This window comes from Homalodisca vitripennis, chromosome 1 (genome assembly GCF_021130785.1).
Source record: "Homalodisca vitripennis isolate AUS2020 chromosome 1, UT_GWSS_2.1, whole genome shotgun sequence".
Taxonomy (NCBI): Eukaryota; Metazoa; Arthropoda; class Insecta; order Hemiptera; family Cicadellidae; genus Homalodisca; species Homalodisca vitripennis.
Window position 1 is genome coordinate 31,817,865 of NC_060207.1, and position 27,246 is coordinate 31,845,110.

At 32.9% G+C, this 27,246-nt stretch overlaps 1 protein-coding gene across 1 annotated transcript; it reads left to right on the forward strand.

Annotated features, from left to right (window-relative positions):
• The first annotated feature begins 8,865 nt into the window (after positions 1-8,865).
• On the forward strand, positions 8,866-25,705 carry LOC124359310 (glucoside xylosyltransferase 2). The gene is made up of 7 exons (XM_046811961.1): positions 8,866-9,518; positions 11,899-12,055; positions 14,589-14,720; positions 16,360-16,552; positions 17,890-18,039; positions 23,075-23,247; positions 25,426-25,705. Exons 1-7 carry the CDS (start codon positions 9,259-9,261, stop codon positions 25,573-25,575), a joined length of 1,215 nt encoding a protein of 404 aa, XP_046667917.1. The 5' UTR covers positions 8,866-9,258; the 3' UTR covers positions 25,576-25,705.
• The last annotated feature ends 1,541 nt before the right edge of the window (positions 25,706-27,246 follow it).

Genomic DNA, 27,246 nt, shown 5'->3' on the forward strand with positions numbered 1-27,246 from the left:
GTGCGTATAAATAGTTTTAAAATAATTCTTTATGCTAAATCAAATTTCGAATGCTAAGAAATGTGAGCGAAACAAACCCAAGTTTTCAATCAGTTTTCAATAAAATGTATACACGGAATTGCATTGAATTTAACTTGCAGTAACGTTCGTTCTACTGTCACAGATCAATGAAACCAGCGAGTGCAACAAGCTGACTTTGTGGGACGAGGAAAACAATGTTACGTACGCGTTGTTTTACTCTCGATTTTGAGAATTTGCAATGGTACTTAATGTCAGATACTTTCCAATTTAGAAGAGGTGCCGATGATATATGTTTCATCGAATGACAATTACTTATCTCGGGCATTTACTAAGGAATACTTTTAAAGGAATACTAAAGGTGTAAGAAAATACTTATCGGTTTTGGGGTTCGTAGCTACATAAGAGTACTTTAGAGAGTAATAGTGTCCAACAAAAAGTGAATTGAAATGTTTGGTCATGAACAAATTATTGACCCCTGAACTGAAAAAATCAACTATCAATAAATAGGTTCTTACCCTCCGTCAAAATACCAGTCCCTTGTGATGCCGATAACATTTGCATGTTTCTGCACGATAGTGTTTAAAAGTGGAAGACCTCTTACTAAGATTATTCGTTTGTATGTATAAACCACTGTTTATTTCACAGAAAACTATTTTGGTCATACACAAGGAAAGTTGCCTCTCTCCTCCGGGACTAATGTAATAAAAAGAAAAGTCAACAGTTCAATAGGATTTGAATCTAAGCTAAACCAGGCGGCCAATGGTGGAGGGAGCGGGTAGGATCTCGTGCCTCCACGACCAGCTCAGCAGGAAGTAGACTGAAAATCCGAAGGCGCGAGATGTCTAAAAATTAACACAGATTCTATATGAATACGTTTTATAAAATTTTAAAAATTCAAATTTTATATATCATTCTCCCACAGTGATTGACATATTTTTAATTCGAAAATACATAAAATTGGTATTTTTCCGTAAAATTTCATACATGGTGGAAAGTTAACTCGTGTTTTTTTTCAAAATAAAAAACATGTCAATCCCTCCGGTCGTTTTTAACATACCAACTGGAAAACTTCCATATCCTTATCTTCAGCTGTTTTCCATTGGGCCTGATTATAAAATTGGCCAAAATGACTACGTCATCGAGAAGTTATCCAATATTCATTTTCTTTCTCTGTCTTCAAAGGATTGTGACGTGTTTTTTTTTCAATTTACTCAACCCACAATCGATTTTACTATCTTAAATCGTGCGACCACCGAATCTTCCATTTAATTAGGTCATATATTTATTTGCCGTAAAAGACCTTCTTGCTTTCTGCGTACCTCTTAAAGAGAAAAGTATGAATTAATCGGGATATAAATAACGTAAGCTGTAACCTTGTTTTACTAACAGATTGCGTATTGTATGATACAATAAAAATACACATAATGAATGATTATTATTACGTGTTTACAAATGTAATGAAGACTTTGGTTATTTGCATGATTTGAACTGTTTATTGTCATTGTTGTCAGTCAGGATGATTACCATAACCTCGTCACTTGTCGCAGATCTCATGCCGGCAGCCTCATCACCATAACAAACAGTATGCTAATGCCGCCTCATTCCGTCCACCTGACCTCCCGATAATCCATTTTTGAGTCAGGTGATGCAAACAACGATCATTTGCATTTATCAACCGAATATTTTCTGAAAGTGTTATTTGGTCAAGTATCACATTCCAATTGCCTGAGCATTAGCAAATATTTTTACATTGGTCTAAGATGTCTAACATTTTTACATGTCATTTTTAACATATGACAAATTAACACATGTAGCCTAACTACCCTAACACATAGAACATCATTTTTTGTGACCTGGTGTGTAAACTTTTATTATTTAAACACTGCTATGATAATCAACTTAATGAACAAAATGGTGGATGTATCGTGTGGAAATGGTGTCTGGAGAAAGATTTCATGGATACAACATTACATTTTCCTTGACATTCCATCTCTACATGGACAAAAATTATGTATGTGATTGTGCATGACCAATCATGGAATTTGTCTGAGAATCATTCAGTAGTTGACACATTTTTGTCTGCCAGGGAGATGTAAAATTTTGTTCTGTATGATTGACTGTCTGCCTCTGTCCGCAGTATGTTCCAATAATAAAATGAAAATATAAACTTGGTAAATTTGCATGCAACCTCAATTAAGCCTTTTACACAACCCGTGGTGTGGGATACTCCTACCTTGTTAAATAGTATGAACTCATATCATCTTCCGTTACACCCAACAACCTGACATATACAAAATATATAGTTAACTAAGGAGTAGAAAATAAACTGATAGTTCCCACCTCCTTTGGGCCGCAGCTGTTCAGAGCTGACTAAACAAAGAACAAAATTATTATAAATAGTCTGCTATAAAGTAGAATTAATGTGATCGACCGGTAAATAGTCCGATATTTTTCTCCATTGAAATATCCAATCGATGTTATCACAGGAGCATGTTCAATCTGAATGATAGGGTATTATACGGTGTCCACAATGGTTGTGGTTCCGATGATTGTTGGACATTTCTCTCTGAATATTAATGAGCTCGAAATCCTGTTAAACGTGTGGTAGTTTGAAGCGTTCATGCACGTTTGTGCTCGGAAAAGGTAAATATGCAAGATTGAAAAATACCGTAAAGCTACCATAGTCCTGAACTTATATAATTCTTCTGCCAAATTTGTTGGTATAGTATTGATGTCTATTAACAATTTAAAATGCATTATTATATCAGATAATTCAATTATATTACATATTACATTATTATACATACATACATACATACATACATACATACATACATACATATATATATATATATATATATATATATATATATATATATATATATATACTTTTTAAACATTATAATGTTTCCGATAGTTCATACGGATATAGGAAAAGGTTACATGTATTTAATATTATATTACAGCATCCGTATGTATCATTGTTTCCTTATTACTTACTTATTATTTGTCTAATTATCTACAAATTCCAAATAAAACTGACAATCCCAATCATTCTAACCCCATTGTATCGTGAGAATTAATAAATTTCAAGAACCTTTTGATAGTAACTTATTTAAGTTTTTAAGCATATTTAAGCGTTATATAATTTTTAATTAACTTTATAAAATAGTAAGAAATGAGTAGCCAACGGGGTTTCTTTCGGAACAAATACAACTGTAAAAGGATCACCTAAAGCTCGGAGATTGCTGCAGCTACATGGCGACGTAATATGGCTTTAGTTGTTGCCCTGAGCCCTCCCCCTCTGATGGGGAATTTTAAGAGGTCAATTTTACGGTTATAATAAAGTTTATACATTTTTATTTTAGTCTATATGTCCAAAACACTTTATGCAATTATTAATAAAGTCACTTTTGTAAAAATGTACTACAACTTTGATTAGATTTTGTTAAAGGTTGTATTACTATTACTATTACTACTTAATTAAACATATACATTTAAACCGTATACATGGTATGAGATATAATAACTAAATGTGTTTACTACTATTTTTTTTAATTATCTTTTATACAATTAATTATCGTCAAAGTCCAACTTGGCACTGAAAAAGCATTATTAGCATTTTTAATATGATCGGTGTAGAATTTTTAGTGAGACACGCTTTAATTTAGATCATGTTAATTTTGTAACTAACTGCTTATATTAGTTGTAATATTTAATAAACAGATATAAACAAAACTGTAGTCTATACAGGGTGTAACAACACTCTCTACACAAACTTTAGGATATTGTTCCAAGGATCAAGAGGACCCAAAACTAAATGCAATCAATGTTCTATCTCTTATATTTTACCTTCTATTAGTATATATGTATTTTTTTATCTGAAGCAGTAAATATATAAAACACAAATTCGGTACTTTTATTTTCCTTGCAGTCTAACATCATGAGAAAAATTATATTATGATATTACGTTTAAGGAGGGCAGACGGTTTGAAGTTTTTAAAGCTTAATACCTTACAAATTTATTTTTGTTATGATTAATATAGAATATTAAAGGTTGCTAAATATAATTATAAACATTTTGACACGTCTTATCCGCCCCCGATCCGCCATTCTATAAAGTTCTCCCACCAAAAGTTCCACTAGGTTCAAAAACCGTACACCGCCCATAAAATAGGTTTCTCTTTTAGGCCTGTGTGCTTTTAGTTTCGAGACCTAACAAGAGTTCATTTTTATGACCTCATATGGTAAAGATATTCACACAAAATATGCTGCACTCGTGATTTAATCATGCATGTCACTCGGAGGAAACTATGAGTATTTGGAAAATTCGAGAAAACCTGTATGATTACCGTAGTATCATACAGTTGCAGTTTCCGGCCAATAACTTGTAGTGGGCCTACTACCAATAAAACACTGAAATAAATCTGTATATATTCATTAAATTAAAACTCTTTTTCGTTGAAACACACTTATTGTAACTAATTTAGGTACATATTCGTTTCTTATCTAATTTAAAATTTATGAAAATTCTATCTTTGTCATAGACTGAAATAATAATGCAACAAATTGCTTGTAGCTTATGTATAGAGAAATCTAAAGCTATAATTTAGCCAGGCTCTAGAACACAATTTGAAAAACAATATTTGATTGAAGAGTTTCTCATTAGTTATATTTAAAATTGCATCTAAATTTGGTTTATTAATAGGTTTTCTGTTTGTATAAACGTACTGGTTGGCTAGAGACGTTATTAAAGTATCCGAAAACGTGAAAATTAAGGGTAAGCTTTACATGTCAGTAATTTTTTGTTCTATGCATTATTCGTATCACACAAAAAGTTTGGGTCGTTCCTTTTAAAACAGATTTATATTAAATTCTACTGGTATTGAAGTTAAAAGTCTAATCTTTGTTTGACATACGTTTATATGAAATGTAAACAGAATTATTTAAAGGAACTTTAAGAAATAATTAATTACTCGATTTACTACATTACGTCTAAGTAAAATGGTATTATACACTGTACCTAGTTATTGTAGGTTTAAGTATCCTACACTTGGACTTGCTGTTGACAAAGTCGCCCGATAAACAAACATATAGAATTACTAGCTGTTTCCCGCGGCTTCGCACGCTTTTCGTAAGTTTTGCCCGCGTATGAGCATTTCTGGTTGAAGTAAATTATATTTCCAACCCCGATGTAGATTTTACCTTGATGTCACGATCAAGAAAATATGTCAAAAATGTATTGTACATGCATAATGTATTTTATTACAAAGTGGTCTACCACTCAACCTTTAAGTTCAACCAAAAATTTAGTTTAGACAATTATACATCATAACTTAGCGCCTTCAAATAGTGTTTCACTGTTTAATATACGTATCTATCTCGTAATTGCAGGTTATAATGTGCAGGCGCTTTGAAAACTTTTCTTCATTTTATTCGTTTATATTCACGACATAAGCGAATAATTCAGATAATAACTATCCTATCTTCTAAGTTAGACTAAATTACGGATACATGTGAAATTTGATTGAAATTGGTTCAGTCGTTTTGGAGTTTATTGGCAACATACATCGTGACTCAAGATTTTTATATATATAAGATTGTGCTTTATATACGAGATAGATTAGAGATCAGTATTACGGCAATTTGCCTTAAGAATTCCTAGTTTATTAGAACATATGAACAGTAAAATACATAAAGACAATATAACATAAACATAAACCCTTCAATTTTTTTGCATTACGGTGGACTGTAATCTAGATGTTAAAGTTAGAATGTAATAAAGAAGTGTAAATAACTTTTGTATTTTTATAACAAAATGTAAACTTTGTAATATTGCGGTGAGTTATGCTAAATAACATTTAATTTCGTTTTATCTCTAGTCTAGTTTGCCATTGATTCCCAAGAACACAACTTCCTGTAAAGTAATGTAGCAATAAACCGTTACAACGGAATATCGAAGAGCACGGCGGAGCATGATGAGACAGGTAGTGCACAGACAAACAGTCAGACGGACGGACTGCACTTTTACTTTTTAACCTTAAAACCAATTTGGTTCTTTCATGGACTAACCATAGGACTTCATGGAGTAACCTACGTACCAAGTTTTAAGTCCATAGGATCTATTTATCAAGAGTTATAGTATATGCGGACAGAAGGATGGGCAGAGACAAAAGGACTACGCTTTGACCTTTTGACCAAATATTAAAAATGTTCTTTCTTGGGCCAAGAGGAACCAAAGTACCAAATTTTAAGTCTATATGTCCTTTCTATTAAGATTTATCGCTCAGGTGGGCAGACGGATGGACAGAGACAAACGGACTGGCAGTTGACCTTTTGAACCAAAGATCAATAGCGTCCTTCCTTGGACCAAGAGAAATCCAAGTACCAAGTTTTAAGTCTATAGGGCCTTTCTATGAAGATTTATCGCATAGGTGGGTAGACGGATGGACAGAGACAAACGGACTGCCAGTTGACCTTTTGAACCAAAGATCAATAGCGTCCTTCCTTGGACCAAGAGAAATCCAAGTACTGTACCAAGTTTTAAGTCTATAGGGCCTTTCTATGTAGATTTATGTGGGCAGACGGATGGACAAAGACATACCGACTGCATGTCGATCAACAACTAGCATTGCACAGTTGTTAACCTAATTAATAAATTCAATTAGAGTAAGTGGCAGTGAGTGATATTGGCCATAGAAGAGTACAGTAAAGTTTTGTGTTAAAGTACTCTAAACGTATCAAAACGTCGTTGTTGATACTTTAATACTTATCTAATTGGAATTAACTAATATACTCATTCTTCTCGTAACTTTTTAAGCATCTCTTTATTGCAGTATATTTCAAGCAATATTACTTTAATGTACAGCCAATGTATGTCATGAGTTTTTATCATAACATTTACCAATCATCTATAAGTCAATAGTAATACACATACAAGAAATTATTGTTCCTGATAATATTATTTAGCTTACTAACAAACAACTGTTAAGCAAACCAAAATTAATTCCATATTTCCAAAATTGCTATTTATGGATTATGTATCTGGATGGAGGTTAAGTTAATGTTGAAAATAAATACCGCCTCCTTTAACAAGCTCCAAAATAAATACTCAAAGACAAAAGACATTAAGGAAAACATAAACATTTGAAAAATAAACTATACATAATAGTATGGCGAGAAAAAATAATTTTCCAAAGAAAATTTGAGCAGGAATAGAAATTGTAGAGATCTGTTGAAGAGCTTTTTTAAAACTGAGAGACCTATTTCCTCTTAAGCCTTATTCTGTCTGTTTTCATGGGCCATTGCTCTGGCAAATATCTTGTTAACATAGTAAGGAGGTGAGTCGATGCAAACAAGGTACAGATAAAAAGTGTTACAGTCACAGACAGTAAAATACGCCATATCAAACTCAAAACCAAAGTTCGATGTCAGACCGTTCAACCATCGGCTCTCCTACGGTTCTGTGACAGAGTTGTTACATGAGATATGAATATAAAATCAAGTCCTCAGCTATTGGACATGATGGCCCCTCTATACAAATAGTAACAGCATGCGTCCGTAGCTATTACTCACCTCAATAATAAAATGGACAATTTTCTCAAGGCTGAAAAATTAGTATAATCTATCCTCTGCCGAACTACTATTTCAGACCTCCTCGATATCCACTTCAGGTCATTTCCAGATTTCTTGAATAACTATAAGTTGCCCGCAATTATAGAATTCATACACGTGAATAATAAATTTTAGTTCAAGTTACTATTGATAATTAATTGATAAATATTAATTGATGTTATATGTTCCATGGCTTATCGGATTTTAAAATGGACACAACTAACACAAACACTGCCTAATTATATCTTTTTGGAGATTTGTGTGAAGTTAAAGATTTAAGAAAACTACGTTAGTAATGCTGGATTATTCACTAGATGCAGTCATAAAAAATGTATCGTTAACGATTTTGTGAAAAGGGAATCGAATGGATAAAAGTACCATTTAGAGGGGCGAAGCTAGGTCATAAAACTAGGGATTGAATCATTTGAAACCCTGTTTAAGAGGCGAGTGTCTAAGGGTAGCTGCCTTGGACCTAATTTATTCCATTTGCATTTATCTTACTTCTTTATATGTGTACAAAATTGCAATCGTCGTCTGAATGCGGGTGTCAGTTGCACCTGTCTTATGAGCCAAAGCTAGCAGTGGAAGCTATATTTCAAATCAACGGGCACTTTAACAATATTTTAAAATTATCATCCAATAAAGGAATATAGGCAAGTGCACTATCTGAACCTCAAAACCTAACCCGGGCTCTTACAGAACGTTAAGCTTTGTGAGAATAGTCTGTTTTTGACAAAGTAAATTCTCTTAGGGTCATCTTAGATGAAGCTTTGTCTCTCTCTGACCACGTTACGGTATCCAGGCGTGCTATGGAAAATCTAAAGAATCTGTACAGGATCCAAAATCTGCTACCAGAGTCAACAACACTGCAGCAAGTTCAGCTATTAGTCTAAAGAGTCATTTAATTTTGCTATCCTGTCTATGGAAATAGCATTTCTAATTATGGCGTTCACAAATTGTAACATCTTCTAAACACAGTCGTCTGCTTCGTCTTTACATTACAACGATAAAATGTATGTAATAAATTGTCACCCTTTATAGATTCCGTAGAAATGTTCTCAATGGATACTATTTGACTATTATGACTATCTGCACTGCACTAACAAATTACTGATTCGCCGCGAACCACAGCACTACATTATTGTGCGAAGCTAAGTTTCGGAATGAGGTATCACAATTAGTAGGTATTGGCAACACTGCATTTATATAGAGTTGAAAGTTTAGTCACGAGAAGGAAGGAGGTTGGAGGAATTGAATTATAAATTCCAATTAAATGACTGACAGAAAAAACGGTGTTGTGTTTTCGATAAGTAAACAATGAAAATGAATATACAAGAATTTAACAAAGTTTTTATTAGAGTAACGGTCTCTTCTTTATATTTGTCAGTAATTTATTTTTTTAAGTAATAGGCCTATTCCAAACTGTTTAAACAAGTGTAATAAGTATTTTTTAGGTTATGATTTGCTTCAATCGTTATCCTATTTTATGAAAATTAATGTGGTAGTTCCTATTTGTACATTTGATTTATTTTCAAAATGACAGTGTCAAGGCCTAGTGTGTACAGTGATCTAGAAAATTATATTCTGAATATGAGAGATGGTTGTATGTAATTCTTAATTATAATGAGACTGCTAAGTAAACTCATTGTTTTTGTATGGTTGGTTATTGGCTTCTTAATTATTTACTTTTTGGAATCAGTATGGTTTAATAAGGATAGAACTGCTCCCAAACTACTCAGAAATATTATTTCCGTTAATCTAAACCGAGAAAGATCTGTTCAAAAGTATTCTGTCGATTTAAGTAGTACTCAATACAGAACTATTGAGAAAGAAAGAAGTTTCACAGCAAGTTCACCATCCAATGATTTCAAAGGAAACCTTAGGTAGTAACCATTTCTTACAGCCTAGAATAACTATAACAATTAGATTATTTAGCCACATATTTTAAGACTAGATACATAAGGTGTCCGATTAGTTAAGCAATTATAATATAAAAGTGTATTAAAAATATAACAATAATGATGATGATGTGATCTTCATATGGAATAAAATAAAACACAAAAAGGCAGAGTGCCACTATTTATTGCATTATTCATTGTTGTGATTGGGTCAAAAACAAACAAAGCATTTTCAGTGCAGTATTTAGTAATTGTGAACTTAATGGCCACAGTGGCAAAAGATGAGTTTCAGGTTTTTAACCAATTGCTATCGTCCTCTTAAACAAAACAATATAAGGTTTTAGTGTGTAGAAATGACAAATACGGTTATGGGACATTAAAAGTGGAACTGCGGAATAATATTTTATTGTTCTACAGGCGTCATGTGATCTTTTTATGATTGTAAGTCAATCTCCGGTTGGTTGCTGCTGATGTCAGCTGTTATGCCATATTTGTTTACGTAAAATAATAATAATGCTGAAATCAGGGGAATTTGACCCAAATAAAAACTCTTTTGTTCATTTAAAGCTTCTAAGAATAAAGCTTCATACCAGCCCGGGCTGCAGTGTAACAAGCGGCTACCAAAACAATCAAATCATGATTATAGAATCATCGATAATCATAACCACCTCAAAATATTGAAAACAAAATGTCAGATCAAATTATGATTAATAGTATTACAAATAACAATTAGTTCCACTTATTTTAAATCTATATTAACAATAATTTTTTTTAACTATCCATGCTATCTCTATTTATAAGGTGTTAAAATTAAACAATAACTTTTACTTATCATTTACTATTTTCTGTATTTTCATTTCTACTTTTCTGGATAAACATGTCTTGACTCCTTTACTAGTTTGCTCACTACCTAAATGAAATAAAAACAGCTGACAAAGACGTTACTAGCCTACTCGGTACGTAAATGAAATGAAAACAACTGGTAATGATTAATTATGAATATCTATGAGTAAAATGTCTTCAATAGTATCTATATTTATAATCGATAATCATGATTCGATTGTGTTGGTGGCCGCTTATTATTCTGCAGCCTGACACGTGTCTCTGGCCACCAGTGCCAGTTATGGCAGTACCTGCTGCACTACACTGATGCCGGCATATGAAAAACATCCCTCAAGGTAGCATCTATCAGTAAAGAATCAAATTCTAGATGGTCTGATCACAAATGCCTCTTGCCATTACTGATTTATAGAAAATGCAACTTGAAAAAACAGACAAATATTGTAAATTCATCTAACCATAACTGTCTACTATCTTGCAAGAAAAGTAGTTCCACATTTAATGTTTTAAAATTCATTATTTGTCATTTTCATACCTTAAACCTTATATAGTTTTGTTTAGTAGGACGATAGCAATAGGTTAGTAGTGCTAACCTCGTTTTCCGGTGTGGATAAAAATAAATTTGAAAGTAATGCATACAAATGTAATCAAACTTTCAACAAACCAATAGTGGATAAAACTAACTGAACCATAACTTCGTGGTAACTTCTGATCACATAAAAATAGATTTTCTTGATTTAATGACAACGAATTTATACTCTCACTCTGAAAAACACGATAACAAATTAAAAAGGAATAAATTAATTTCCTAATAGTTTAACTGCTCACATAATCCGCAATCAAACACGTAAAGAATTATACAAATTAATTAACTGTATTATACTTAACACACCACGATTGAGTAATAGATGCCATCATTGTTAAAGAGACTGCATAAGACAGTTGATGGTGCTTAACTAAGCTTTTCTGACCACAGAACACTCAAACAAGCTATCAGGAGCTGATAAAGCTGAAAATCACAGAGAACAAGAAACACAGTACATAAATTTATATTTACATTTCAATTATAAAAACAACATTATTTGTGATTTCCAACCTTAAAGCAATATACATATTTGTTCAGGAAGATGAGCAGAATTTGTTTATAACATTGAAATTTTTATTTGCTACTCCGGCCATTCACCTCACTGATACCCCATTTTGAGTACCGAGCGGCGTAGTGTCTAATGTTGGCACACACCAAAGAGTGCTTCTGTGACCATTGGTTACCAAACATTTTATATGTGAACATTACTCTGGCTATAGATTACAATGTTATCATTGACAACAAAGTGGCACAATCTCTATGTTAGAAGTAGCCTCCATCCATTCAAAACTATACAGTTATTTTCATAATTCCGGATGAGGACAAAAGAATGGAATATAAAATGTATTGGAAGTATACATTCTATATTTATATGTCTTTTTAATGTTTAGTTCTTATGTTTTAGACATGAGCAAAATTATATAAACTGTGTTATTTCAGAGATAAAACCAGTGTAGCCCTTGCTGTTGTTGCTTGCGGAGATCGACTTCATGAGACCTTGGTAATGATTAAGTCAGCCATCTTGTTTAGCAATAACGTTAAACTGCAAGTAGTTGTTATTGCTGACATCCCACTGATTAAAGGGTTTGATGAAAAAGTAAGTACTGGTAAGCTTTAAGCTATTTTCTTTATATGAAAAACCTTTTTGAGAACCATAAACAAATTTTTAGAAGTCATACTTTTTGTCATAGGCCAAGCTTCTTCTTGTACTTATTTTTATATTCAAAAATGCCGGGCCATTTCAATTTTTATATCAGTTATCTAATAAAAGAATACAAACCTCTTTATATTTGTGATAGAATTACACACTATGTATAAACTTTCATGTATTTTTAAACCATGTTATTATTTTACAATAAGAATGCATTTGAGTGATGTATTTCAGAAAACTCTGTATTTCAGACATTTAAAGAAACCCTTGTGTAAAAAGTTAATTTATTATATATAGTTTTAATGAATTTATATTTAGGAAATGTCTAATTTTTAAGTCTCTGCCACCTATTATTGGCTTTCATAAATATACGAGTAAGTATTTTAAGATATTTTACAAAATTATTGGCTTGAATGTTGTTTTTATTTTGTATATGACTAGTTTCTAAAATGACATAATCATCGTTTTGTTTTGAATTCATGGTCTAAATTTAATAATAGGTTTAGAAATCAGTATTTACGTGATAGTTTAGGTAGCCAACTGAAGAAGAGATGAGATTGCAGATTTTAAAATGTAGTGTTATTGATTTCTTGTATCACTGAATAATGGCAAATGTCCAAAAAAAATTTGTAGCCTTTACAATACTTCCATTGTCAGTAAGTAACTTTAAACAAACAATTAGTGATCTATTGTATAAAACATGTAACAATAAACTTACAATAACCATAACTGGACAATTATTATTATTTCCAATGATTAATCGATTTTATAATATTAAAGGACGACACAGGATACTCAAACATTCTTCTCTATAGTTCAATTTTATACAAAAATCATAGAATATTGGAGAAAAATTCCAGTTATTTCACAGGTGCATATTGAGACTGTTTTAACATTTAAATCTTAAATAGATCATGAGCTTGGAGTATCTTTCAGTGACTATCATTTATCTCAGAAGGGTAATAACGACGTTCAAAAGAAATATGCCTTAGGAGGCATTTTTATGTCCCAATTTTTCTGTAGGAAATCGTGTGCGAAGCTGTGGGTATCTGGGTATTTGGTTGTAATTGGTATTTTATTGAAAATCAAGAGTTTTCGTTATAAAATACTACGAATTTATTGACGAACTAGCTGTTACCCGCAGCCAATCGCGCATAATTGCTTTTACTAAGTAATATAAGTACTTCGGTTCTTAAGATTTGCATGTGAAGCCGTGGGTAACAGCTAGTTATGTAATACTTTGATAACTAAAACAGAATAAGTAACACTTTTGTCCACCAATTTATTTTTACTTTGGTGGGTACAATTCTATGGTAATTAATCTAATGAAGTTCCAAATAAGTTTTAAATGCCTTCAGATCCACATGAAATGAAAAATTTTAAATTCTCACAAATTTTCATCTTTTTTGGGTTAGTGCAATCATGCAATAATTAGTCCAAAATGGTCTCTAAAATTAATAAAAAATCACTGAGCCATATCCATAGGGTGAAAATTTTCAAATAGTCAGACAAAAACATTGTAGGGTAAAGAGTAACATTTATTCCTCAATATGTTATTTTCATTTAATTACGAGGGGTATTAGAAAAATAAGGTTCCCATAATTTTTTTCCATATAATCGCCGTTTCTGTCCAAACACTTTTGTAGACGATGCTCCAACTTTTCTATCCCCATGTTGTAGAATTCTGCCACCAATCCTTTGAGGAATCGAGTAACCTCTTCCTTGACTTCATCATCGTTACTGATGCGTTGGCCACCCAAGTGTTCCTTTAATTTTGGGAATAAGTGACAATCACTTGGGGCTGGGCTGTAGGGGGATGGGGCAAAATTTGTCAGCAGTTCTTGAGTTTGACGTGAGACATGAGGTCGAGCGTTGTCATGGAGAAGCCTCACACCACTGGACAATCTTCCTCTCTGGCGGTTCTGGATCGCGCATGTCTCAGTTTTCTTAATGTGTCTTAATGTTTCCTCATAAACTTCCATTAACCAACGATGAATTTCAATAAGTGAAATCTGTTTTGCATTTAAAAAACGTATCACAGCACGAATTTCGCATCTGGCGGTAACAACGATAGGGAACTCCATCTTCGAAGGCAGCTAGGCCAACACTGTTGGACATAGCGAGGCGCGAGTGGTATGGATAGAGAGAGGGACAGCTGATGAGTAAGACAGTGTTACCAGATTTCTCCCAACATATCGCATTCTGTCTCGGCGGCATAGGGAACCTTATTTTTTTAATACCCCTCGTATTACTTAATAATCATTTAAATCTATTAGAAACCATTTTTTTTTTATTATAGTATTGCCCAATTCTAGCCTCTCATCTTTCTCTCAGTTGATTAAAATTTCCATCATCATTGTTGTAATTATGTTTTGTTGTGTATTATAATGGTCTTTGTGTGAAGCAATATGATCTAGTATTCAAGGCTATTTTCTATTTATACAAGTTTTCACCTTTTATTTTTCAATATTTATTGTAGTTGAGCGAATGGAGAAGCATTGTAAACAACTCATTTGATTACCAAATAAAACCAGTTGCATTTCCTGAAAATGGCAAAGAAGAATGGAGGAAATTATTCAAACCTTGTGCTGCCCAGAGATTATTCCTTCCTGTAAGTTTTATATCATAAGTTTCATTGTTTAAGACTTTATTTTACTTGTGGTTCTTTACAGATAAATATATATCAGATATGACTCAATAGATAATTAGTATTAGAATAGAAAATTACAATAACTATAGTCTAATAATAATAGTACGAGTAATAGCCTGTATCAAATTGGATTTTGAAGTTTAAAAATATTTTATTACGACTTGAACATGTTCTCTAAAAAATTAGCACATTAACAACAATCATAATTACAATGCAATTCAGTAAAAAAAATCAAGTACGTGTGTATATTCATTTATAGTTATCCCTTTAATATTAATATAAATCATTATTACTAATAAAACTTTGCAATAAATATATTTAAGGATATTTTGGATGTTTACTACGTGACACACAGATGGTCACAAGGTTAATTTGTAACATTTATTAATAATGGATGCTGCAACTCACACCTCATGTCACAATGTTGTTTTCTGCAGAACTATTAAAAAAAAAATGTAAATAACATTCTTTATTTTACATTTTGTTGGGAATAACAAAAGCATCACAAAAGATTTTATGAAGACTTGATAGAAGAGTTTGAAAATAAAGAAGTAAGAAAAATTGCTAAATATTACATTTTTGTATTATAGGTCGATATATTTATTTGCTTTCTACGATTTTTATCAGTGCTGAGCAAAATATGATTACCTCATGCTGTTATCAATTTATATAATATTTTTATACAATAATATAATATTATACACTTTGGGAAATACATGCGTAAAAAACATGTAATGTCTTGTGTACAAGTTTGAACGGATCGTTCCTTTCAAAAACCATGCCGCTCGCTACATATTTATCGTTGCTAAGGCTTAGGGCCACCACCCCTGTGTTATGCACCTTGATTTGCTTGGGAAACCAAGTTTGAGCAATGGATTAGATACCAGTGAAGCTGTCTTGACATTGTTATATCTCTTCAGACAAAGTGGACAGCATATTTCAGCTGTCACTGTGCCACAGCGCACTCAGTTGAAGATTGTGCATATCGCACTTTCTTCGAGTATCCTCCAAGCCATTGTAGGAGACTAAACTCAACTACAGTACTGATAAGTTGTATGGCTGTTATCTCTCTCAGTACAAATTCAAAGTCCACCCTACACACAGCTGGGAATTCGCAACTGTTCTCACGAAACATGTTACTGACCAGCTGATCAAGGAGTTTGGTTTTAGCTTCCAATTATCTTTACCTAACAGATAATTTGCATTTCAATACACAAAAAATAAAATTTTTGCAAAGAAATATACTCACATTCAAAGTTGAGTTCATTAAGTTAATTGTATGGTTTTAGGTTACAATATGAGAGTAACAGTTTTTATAATAAACACTTCTTTTGTCACATTCTCAGAGAGAGCCACATCCCCTTACCAGGATCCGCCACTGCAGCTGGTATTAATACTGACATGTTAACCAATTTTGTGTGTGTTTTCATCCATGTTACACTGAAAGCCTCATATATTTTTTGTGTAAAAGCCTTCAAATTACCTCTTTTTTTGATCTTCAGATATTTCATTTTAAATAAGAATGAAACTTAGTTGAGAATTGATATCAAACTTCTTTCAAAATAGTCTTTACAGTTATTTAATGAGCATATTGTTTCAGGGCTTGTTAAAAGAACTTGACTCAGTCCTGTATGTGGACACAGACACTTTGTTCTTGGGCCCTCTGGAAGAAGTCTGGCTGCACTTCTCTCGCATGAACTCCTCTCAGATGGCAGCACTGGCTCCTGAGCATGAGGATCCAAACACTGGCTGGTACAACAGATTCGCTAGACATCCCTACTATGGTGAACTAGGTCATTATAACCACTGTTCCTTTTTAACATATTTTAATTAATTAAATAATCACGATTCAGCATTATTTGACTACGAATCATGGAGACATATAATAATGAAGTATTGACTCTTGTCAACATAATGTATATGGATTGAAGCCTGTGTATATGGATATGGATATACACTTACATTGTCTGTTGTTCATGTACTCTGAGATTAGACTACTTAAAGATAAGTAAAAACAATTTAAATCCAATACATTTCTTTTGTATAAATTAGGAATTTTAAGAACAAAATTCATATAAAGTTTTCAATATGAAATATTTATGCCATTCTTATAAACCTTTAAAAGTTTTATTTTTAAGTTATATTTTATTAACAAAATTTAATATTAGCTCTTTAACTGCCAGGCCATGTGCTTGCTCACAACCTCTTCTAAAACTGTGAAGGCCTTGACCAGAGGCATGCCTTAAAACCGCCAAGCCAATTTTAAACATTTTGCATCGTTTTACGTAAAAATTTGTGGGTCATTTTTAGAGTAAGAACCGATGGCACATTGTGCCCGCACATCCTGTTACGTGACGTCCATTCTACGTCAGCCATTCTTAGCCTGTCCCCGACTACGCTGCCATTACGTTTCCTGTCTCTGCCGCTGTTGGTTTTATGGTAATACTGCTTTGTTTGCCACCATCTCAATCATTAATCCCACTGACTGTGAAGTGCACTCAGTAATTCGTTACTGAAGCTTAGGTGCACTATTCAAAACCGTCGGTGAGACCTGCTCTCAAGTAGCGTCGTTTTCCTTCACGACAATGCTCGGCCTTACGTCACGATAAGATCACAAACACAACTAGTCAAGTTTCGTTGGGAATTATTGGATCATCAACCATACAGCCCTGACTTAGCAGTACAGTAAAAGCCCGCTAATTCGGCACTTTCGGGGATCGAAGTGTTCCGGATTATTGAAAATTCCGGATTACCGAGCGTCATATGAAAATGCCGGAAAATTCGGTTTTTAGCCGCTAAAATCGTATCACACTAAAGTAAAAGAAGTTTTAAAATTTTCAAGCTTGTAATTTGAAAAAATATTTACACTTTTGTTTGGAGATTTTTAAACACTTTTCTGGGTTTAACTTGAGAATATTTTATTATTATACCCAATGTCTAGAAAACCAGATGTTGGCAGTGAAAGGGTTATGACATGTTTTTTTAATATCATAAATAATTGTATTTCTAGTTGGTTTTTAATGAGGCATATGATGGCCTAAATTACTGCTTTAATAGCCAGTAAGTTCATTGCCATATAAGTGTGTATCATTTTGCATTTGATGTTTAACCATTAATTTGGTAATTGCAGGTGTCAACTCAGGTGTCATGCTCATGAATTTGACACGAATGCGTGACTTTGGCTGGGAAAAATATTTGGCCCCAATCTACAAGGAATTTAAACTGAAGATTACATGGGGTGATCAAGACATTATTAATATAATTTTTCATTACCATCCAGGTAATAATAAAATTAGTTACTGTTTTTTATATACAATGAAGTTTCACTAATTTGATACTACTGCTCCTGGGCACTTTATAAAGTGTATACATTTTTTAAATAGTTTTAAAAAATTCGCTTAAAACTTGAAGTTTAATCTGCTTTTAAAAATGTCTATTACATTTTTCATGCATATTTTACTGAACTAGACAAATAAATATCCGTAAAATGTACATACTGTTTTCTTTAGACTTTCTTACAATGTTATAATAAATTTATAATGTAATACACATGGTACCATATTTAATTTTACAAAATTGGCTGGTTAAAACTACTACTTACAGATAGGTGTGAAATATTGTAGCCTGTTCCAAACATAAACTTATCCTACTGTCAATCAGCATAGGCCGAGTTATGGAGCCACTCTGGCCCCTCCAGTATGCTGTATATAACTCCTCTCACTGTTCTCATCTCTTATCACCCACTTCCATTTGTGTGACATGACCTCTCTTCATTTTTTTACTTTAACCCTTTGGATGCCAAGCAAATTTCAAGATTCATTTTGAGTAATGCCATGCATGTGAGCTGTGGGTGTTTCCTGAGTGCCAGTGGTAAATGGCCTAACAGCCAAGTGTGCCAAGCACAAAAGAGCTATTTTGTTATGTTAGACTAAAAATTTTATAACTCCTATCCTAATACTGATAAATGGACAATTCTTTTTTTTTGTAGGTTATGAAATATACTGTTATGTAATAACAAAGTTTTATGATAATATCCAAAAATATAAATAAGTAACTTAAAAAAAAAATAAAAATAAAAAAATAAATTTGTATTAACTTTTTTAATTATAAAACATAATGTTTTACTATTTATGTAAACATATGTTACATTTTACATTAGTATGTATAATTATGAACCAATATAGAAAATTTCAGAAAGAAATATTGAGAAATAAAAGTTTTATAAGATTTTTAATAAAACTTTACATTTGGACTAAAATGCTGAAATATTGACAATGTAATGTAAGGGCATGTTATTGTAAGGGCTTTTCTAAACAAAACTATATTTATTAAACTAGTATTGAGATGGTTGAAAAACATTGGTTAGGACCCTAATGCATGTTCACAAAAAATAAAATCATGACAAATAGCCTATTTTTTTATATTATTTGCTTTTACTCACCCTCAGTTATTGAAAGGCAGAAAAAGTCCAATCTTCAATCACTCACTATTTTTTAGTGCCTCACTATAGCATAGGCCTATTGAAAAATGTTACTAAGTCTATAAAAAACTATGCAAAGAAATGTCTCTATATACAATATATTAATAAATTATAAATAATAAATAATTATAAAATATATATAAATAAATTATAAATTATTGTAATAAATTATATATCAATTTGTTAAGTAACTCTTCCCCTTTCGTTTGATGTATCTGTTATGAAGATTCGCTTACTATATGATTTAAAAAAATAATATCGGCCCGCGGCACACTTCGGTTAAACGTAATGGGCCGAAAACATCGGCTCTCGGCACACTTCGGTTAAACGTAATGGGCCGAAAATATCGGCTTTGGTTAAATATAGTGAGCCGATAATATCGGCCCTTGGCACCCAAAGGGTTAACTAATCAGTAATCAAGGGAAGCTGTAATAGCTCGTATCCTTGCAGGTCAGGAATGATGTTTCAACAAACTTGTAAATTTAAAAAAAACTATGAACTAGGTTCGTGGTAATTATATGAAATGTTATTGTTAACTTAAACAAATAATCCCTTTTTTGTTGTTTTCGTGATTTATAGTAAGAGCTCCAGAATGATACAAGCCAAAGACATTGTGCATTTTTATGCTTATTATTTAGCAAATCATACATACCATGCAGCACTTGCCCCGCCCCCTGCATGTGTCAGGCGAGGCCTAAAATACTTTTTAGTTTACTCCATTTTAGTAGTAAAGTATCGTAAAATGGCTTTTAATAACAAAATATTTTCGTTTTATTCCCCTGAGACCCCGTCTTACTGATAGTTAAATGACCAAAAACCTTTCTCTTTCCCAGAAGAAATTCCTGGCTGTGTCTTTGATTGGGGTATGTCTGTTTTGAGGAAGTGATTCACTCTGCTTACACAGTTTGTGTAAGTTTAATTATGATTCTGTATATTGTTTTCAGCTGTTTTTATTGGATGTAATTTTTACATTTTGATTTAAAATATTTGTTTAAATTCAGTTAAAAGTCATTGAAATTCAAAAGTCTGTCATGAACAATTCCTGGAGGAGATTTCCCTTGGAAAACAATGCCTCCGATGAATTTAAAGCTTTAATCAAAAAGATTCTAGTTTCAAAATGGAAATGCTTCTGTGGAGCAAGGTTTCTCAATTAATAAAGAAATCTTAGATGACAACCTACTAGATAGGTCGCGTATTTCCCAGCACCTCGTCTTGAGCTGGTGGAGGAATCAAGAAGGCTGGTGGAGCAAATAATATTAACATTGATAAAAAGATGATCATGAAATGTCGTCAGGCCCGGAGCTGGTATCAAAAATACCTCACAGACCAAAGGAATGTAAATGCAACAGCCGCTGATAAGAATGAAACCAGGAAAAGAATACAAGCTACAGTCAGCGGCCATTGCGTAAAAAAGTGCTAAAATAGTAGTAGAAAAAGAATAAGATGTTGAAGCTCTCCGGGTGGGTGGGTGGGTGGGTGGGAGAGAGAGAGACACTTTTATTTTAGATCTACTTTATAACTAGCAGATAGTCAAACTATCAATCTGCTCTTTTGAAATTTTTGGTCTCTGATTGGATCTCTGAGACTACTTAGTCAGCAGATCTTTTCAGCCTCTGTGAATTCCTAGTTGTGGAAACCACCAGTGATAGGAGCCATATCTGATTTTACAAAGCTCTCAGATCATGGAAACACCTCCTCTTTAAATCTCTACTCTCTAGGACTTTAGTATGTACTCCATTCACTAGATATTTAAAAAAACCTGCTACTTCTAACTGAAATTCTTTCATACCTCGACATGGTCACTATTGGACTGTGGGAGTATCTGTCTTTGACATTGGAAAGTCTCCATATCCTGGATAATCTGGTAAATGAGTAGTATCTGGAAGATAATGACTACAGGAGTTTTTAGCAATGATTATCCAACATATGTTTATCAGTCTATCTATGGAAGCCTTCGCTCTGGTATAACCTATTTGTAAGCATTCTGTAAGAGACCACCTAAACAGTATGAAACTCTTAGACAATGTGATAACTAAAGAGTCCTGACACTAAGACTATCCCTCTGAGAACCTCCAGACTCAAGTATTGGGTGGATTATATCATTCTCTGATTAAAGAAACCTACATGACAGTGGAAAATTCTGATCTCTGGGAGTTCTGGTGTGTAGTAATATGATCATGTTTGCAACACTATTGGTTTTGATCCAAAGAGCTTTTTTTTATTTTGACCTAATTATTCAGGTCACATTTTATTTAGGTAGTTAAATGTACCCACAGTGTTGTTAAATTTGTTTGGCAACCAAAATCTCTATATTTTTATCTTAGTATTTTAATATTGCTAAACAGCGCTCACAAGTACAAGGGCTATCCAGGAAGTAACAGACGTTTTGAAATAAAAAATAACACAACTGAAATAGGAATTTCATTACATTTAAAAAAAGCTACACTCTTAGGCTATTTTTCAACGTAATCCCCAATAAAATTGAGACAGTTATCATAGTGACAATTGTTTCAATTCCAGCTTTGTAGAAATCCGCCAACTGAGATCTTAATCTAACCACTGATTAACACCTACGTGAAGTTCAGCATCACTATCGAAGCGCTGCGTTGCGAACCAGGTCTTTATCGCTGGAAAGATGTGGTAGCCGCTTGGTGCCAGATCTGGCCTATAAGGCAGATGATCAAAAACTTGCTAATCAAAATCATCCAAGACTTGTTGTGTACGATTGGCTGTATGGGGACGTGCATTGTTGTGAAAAAACAAAATTTTTGAGCTCAAAATTTTCTCTTATGCTTGTTTTGTATTGCTGGCCATAGCTTCTGTAATGTTTCACAGTACCTCTCTGTGTTGATTGTTGATCCTTGATCAAGGAAATCAACCAGGATCACACCCGTAGCATCCCAAAAAACAGTTGCCGTAATCTTTCTCGCTGACATAGTCTGGAGAAAGATTTTTCTTTTTTTGGGGGGGGAATGTGTGTGCCCCCATTCCATAGATTGCATTTTTGTTTCACAATTGACATGCTTCACCCATGTTTCATCACCAGTAATGATGTTTGTAATATTTATCAAGGAAAGTTAATGATGCAGCAAGTCTTGGTTTTTTGCGATCTTCTATAAGGATTTTTTTGAACCCACCTGGCACAAAATTTGTGGTATCCAAGCTTCCCTAAACCAGTTTCATTAAGTAAACTTTGTGAAATTTGTGGGAAATGTTCAGAAGATTCAGTCATTGTGAAGCAGCGACTTTCACGAACTTTGTCATTGATTTTCAACATCAAATCTTTACAAAGTAAAGGTGTAGGGCGACCGCTACGACTATCATGGTGTGGCCATTTTTAAAGTCAATACACCACTGCCTTACTCAGCTTTCACTCATTATTCCATTTCCATAAACTTTACACAGTTGGCGATAGATTTCAATTGGTTTATGGTTTTTGACAACAAAAACCTACTAAGCCTTCAGTGGATTCTCATGGTGTGAATCCACTGAACGCATTTTACAAGTGGCGGGATTTTCTACTGGAGCACACATTCTAATTATTCACAGTGAGAAAAGTAAAAGAGATACAGACCGTGTATGACTACAGCTCGGTGCGTTCTGAATCCCAGAATGTTTTGACACCAAGATTGCGCCCACTGCCGCACCATTCAAAAACGTTTGTTACTTTTTGGAAAGCCCTCGTGTAATAGGTAAAATTAGACAGTTATACAAGGAGTGTTAACCATTTTGTGAACAAAAATTTATTTATTGATCCGAAGTATTGTTTTAAAATTGAACATTTGTTTACAGAACGGTTATATGTTTTGTTTTAAAATTGAATATTTGTTTACAGAACGGTTATATGTGTACTCATGTCGATACAATTATCGCTCTGACCACTGTATGTATATGAGTGTGTGTGAGGATGCTAACAAACATGGAGTTGCTGTAATCCATGGTTCAAGAAGTACCTTTCACGGTGATAAACAGCCAGCCTTTAAAACCATTTATTCTTGCATGGAAGAGGTAAGTTAATTAGTCCAGTCATTTTTGTTATCCATAGTTAGGATTTCAAATATTTGTATTGATTTCCACGTAGTTGATTAGAAAAGAAATATTTGTTGTGTTGTTAACACTATAATGAAATTAAGTCAACAGGAGAATCCATTTCAAGTTAAAATTGTTTACATAACTGGTTTTTACATTTAAATATATTAATTACAATTTGGTTATAATTCTATAAGTTTAATTTTAGTATAAGAATCATCTTTATTTGTCACCATCGAGATTACAATGATTGTCAAGAAATAAACATACGATAGTGGTATTTTGTCAAATTGTATTTAGTAGGATCTCTTCCAGGCTATAGTAGGGTCATTCTAGAAGCCATCTTTGTAGTAAAGTCTTCAAAGCTTTTCTACTATTACAATGCAGGTCCTGGAGGAGATGGTTGAACAGTTTTCTACACATGTGCAAAGGTTTTATGTCATACAAAGTGAGATGGTGATTAGGTAGAATGTACTTTATGGCATGTCTTGTGTTGTGTTGGTGTATTTATGCTAATCAGTCTTAGTAGATCTTCATTGTCAACATACAGGATTTCTTCCTGAATGTTTATCGCAATCACTGTCAAGATATTCTGTGTTTTAAGTACTTCTGTACAGGATTCTCTGCTCTGGAGATCAAAGAGGATCCTAATGGTCTTTTTTTGTAAGACACGGATCCTTTTTAAATTTGTAACAAAAGTACCCCAAACTATTAGGCCATATAAATGTGAAAAAGAGGTATTCTTTTTTAGCTTTATGATTGTCACATATTAATTTTATCTGCTTTATAACATACAGGCTGGTGTTAAATTTTTTACTAACATTTTCAAGATGTGGTGTCCAGCTGAGGTTTCCATCTATCCCAGAATATTTTGCTTGTGTGTCTATTTCTATTATCAAGGAGAATTGATATATCTGCTGTCCGCCTTCCAAATCCAAATTGTTTGGATTTAGAAGGATTAACAGCTAAATCATTTCTGAAGCAATACTGATACATGCCAAATTAAGGACAGTATAAGAAGATTTTTCAATGTCATCAGGTGTCTTTCCATTTAGAAGCAGCGTGGTGTCATTGGCACAGAACAAGTTTGTGCAATATTCACCAAGATACTGAGTCACATCATTGGTGAATAAGATGAAAAGAACTGGCCCCATTACAGATCCCTGTGGCAGTCCTCTGTCTGTTGGTAAAAGGTCAGATCTGACCTTTTATGTAACATCCTTACCTGTATGTCTAATTTCCACTAATTGTCTTCTTCCTTGTGAATAGCTCTCAAACCATTGTTTAGCAGTGTTGTTAGACTCTCCATTTTTCCTGTAATAAGATTGTGGCTTAGGCATTCAAAAACCTTACTGAAGTCCAGAATATTGATGTTTGAAGCTCGCTCTTCTCAATATTGTCAATAATAGCCTCTATTAGCTTGATTATTGCAATGGTTGTTGATCTTACAGTTAGAAAACCATGTCGGCTGTTTGTTAGCAAGTTGTATTGGGAACAGTGATTTAGAAGTCTTTAGAGAACAAAAAATTTAGAGAAGTAAAATTGACCTGTTATGAGTAAGTCAGTGTTGTTTTGTCACCACCTTTATGTTTTGGATAGATTTTTAATATTTTCATTCTCAATGGAAACTTTCTTTCCTCAAATGATTTGTTAAAAATTAAAACTAAGGGAGAGAGTAAGATCTCAAATACAGTTCTATGTGTCTAAATTATATTCTGGAATAATGTTTGCAAAACTTCTACTAGTTAAATTGAGTGTGTTATCCTATCAAGTATTACATAGGTATTACACCTTCTTAAATTATTGAATTTCAATACTCTTGTATGAGTATTTCAAATACAGTAATTTCACTTGTCTAAATTACATTCTTGAATGATGTTCACAAATCTATTTCAAATAGAAAATTAAATAATAATAAATTCATTTATAAGAAATACCCATATGTAAATAAAATAAACTTAAAACTTAAGTAGTGAATTTAACAAGTTATACATTGTTCATTTTAAATCATATTAGTCCTACTACATACAGAGAATTTGGAAAACCAGTTTCGAGTATAAGGTCACAATAGGCTTCATTCCATTATATTAATGTTGGCAGCCAAACAGATTATTTATCTGTGAAGGAATTTTCGTTTCATTAATATTTATGTTTTAGTACCAGCTGGGTTCTGATCCATACTCAAACTTACTACTCACAATGGAGAATGGACTGGACCAAACTAGCCACACGAACTGTGGAAAAGTACGCCATGTATTAACGAAGAATCTTCACAAGTACATTTCAGTCAAGGAGCCTTTTAGGTGATACAAAACCTAAGTCTTGTATACTTGTTTTATTTTGTATATTTATACCATTAGTGCAATAATTCACAACGATGTGCTCATATTCAATTTTATACTTTGATATTTATTATAATAAATCATGTTATACATTATAAATTGTGAATTTTTCTAAAACCTAATGTGTATAAATTGCTCTACAAAAATAAGATAGTCTTTTAGTAAAAAGTGTAAGTTAAAATAACAATTATTCTTCTGGCAGCTTAGAACTGCTGACATGATATCAGTTGTATTTCTTCTACTACTCACAGCTTTGTGACTACTCACAGCTTTGTGATTAATTGAAGCTACTACTCACAGCTTTGTGATTAATTGATGCTATTACTCACAGCTTTGTGATTAATTGATTAAATACACACGCTTATATACGTATATATTTTTGTTTATTGCTCAACTTTATTATTGGCAATGGATGACTGGAAAGGATGGATTTGTGGACATTTTGCTACGTTACAAAAATATATAACAACACATTTTGTTGAGGAATGGTATCCATCCTCTTTTTTGGGTGTAAAAAATCTTATAAATATGGAAAAAATATACTCTTGGAAAAAAAATATGCCCAACAAAAGCGGATTCATTACACAATATATTTCACACATACCAGAGAACATGAGAGACAATCAATATTAGGAATTCTTTTGTAACACGGAACACCATCTAAAACAAACAGAACAGAATGACAATGGTCAGGAGGTGGAGGAGAGAAAAAGAGCAGAAAACAGCCTTCAGCCTTACATTTTTGTTTTGGATCTATGATATGATGTGTGTTCGAGTTTATTGACTGTTGTTATTTGTTTGGCTTTCCTAGGTAATTCTTTTCTAAATATTAATACCAAATTGGCCTAACTTCAACGTAAATACGAGTATATTCCATTCCTCGAAACCTAGTGTTTTACTTTCTTGTGACACATAATGATGGTAAATGACTTAAATACTGCTTTATTCTCATAGATAAGAAGTATTAAAATTACAGTTAGAAACTAAAATTATAAATCTCTAAACAAATTCGAAGTTTTGCAGAAAGTAGTTTTACACCATGGACAAGTTATTTTGCACGAGCTTCAAAGCACATGAGGTATTAAAACAGTTTTGCGTAATCTATGTGTACTTGTTTCCAATTTTCTTGAGGAATATTTCTTTTCAGAGAGAAAGACTCATCATCTTACAAGTTAGGATTTACCAGGGGCAATTCCACAATGGATGCGATCAATTATCTTGTCTCCTCCATAGTTTGGGCTCTGTATGATGGGAGGCTGACTTTGGACATATTTTTCTGTCTCAAGCCATTGACATGATTAACTATGAAATTTTACGAAAGGTAAAAGCATTTGGGAATTAGAGGTATCTCCTTATCGTGGATTGCATCATTGGAGAACAGGAGACAATAGACATACCTTGTGAATTTCACATACACTATATGTAGCGTACATTCACATATAGTACACTAGGAGGGATGAGCTAAATATAAAGGTATATGAGGATATAAGCGCTGATTATCAATAAGAATAAGATGCAGATACAATTTTGATCCAATACGTTTCTCCCTTAATGATTCTTAAATCAGTCCATATAGTGTTGCAAAGTTTCTTTGAGGGTATATTAACAAGAAGAAAAATGATCACCACATTAATGT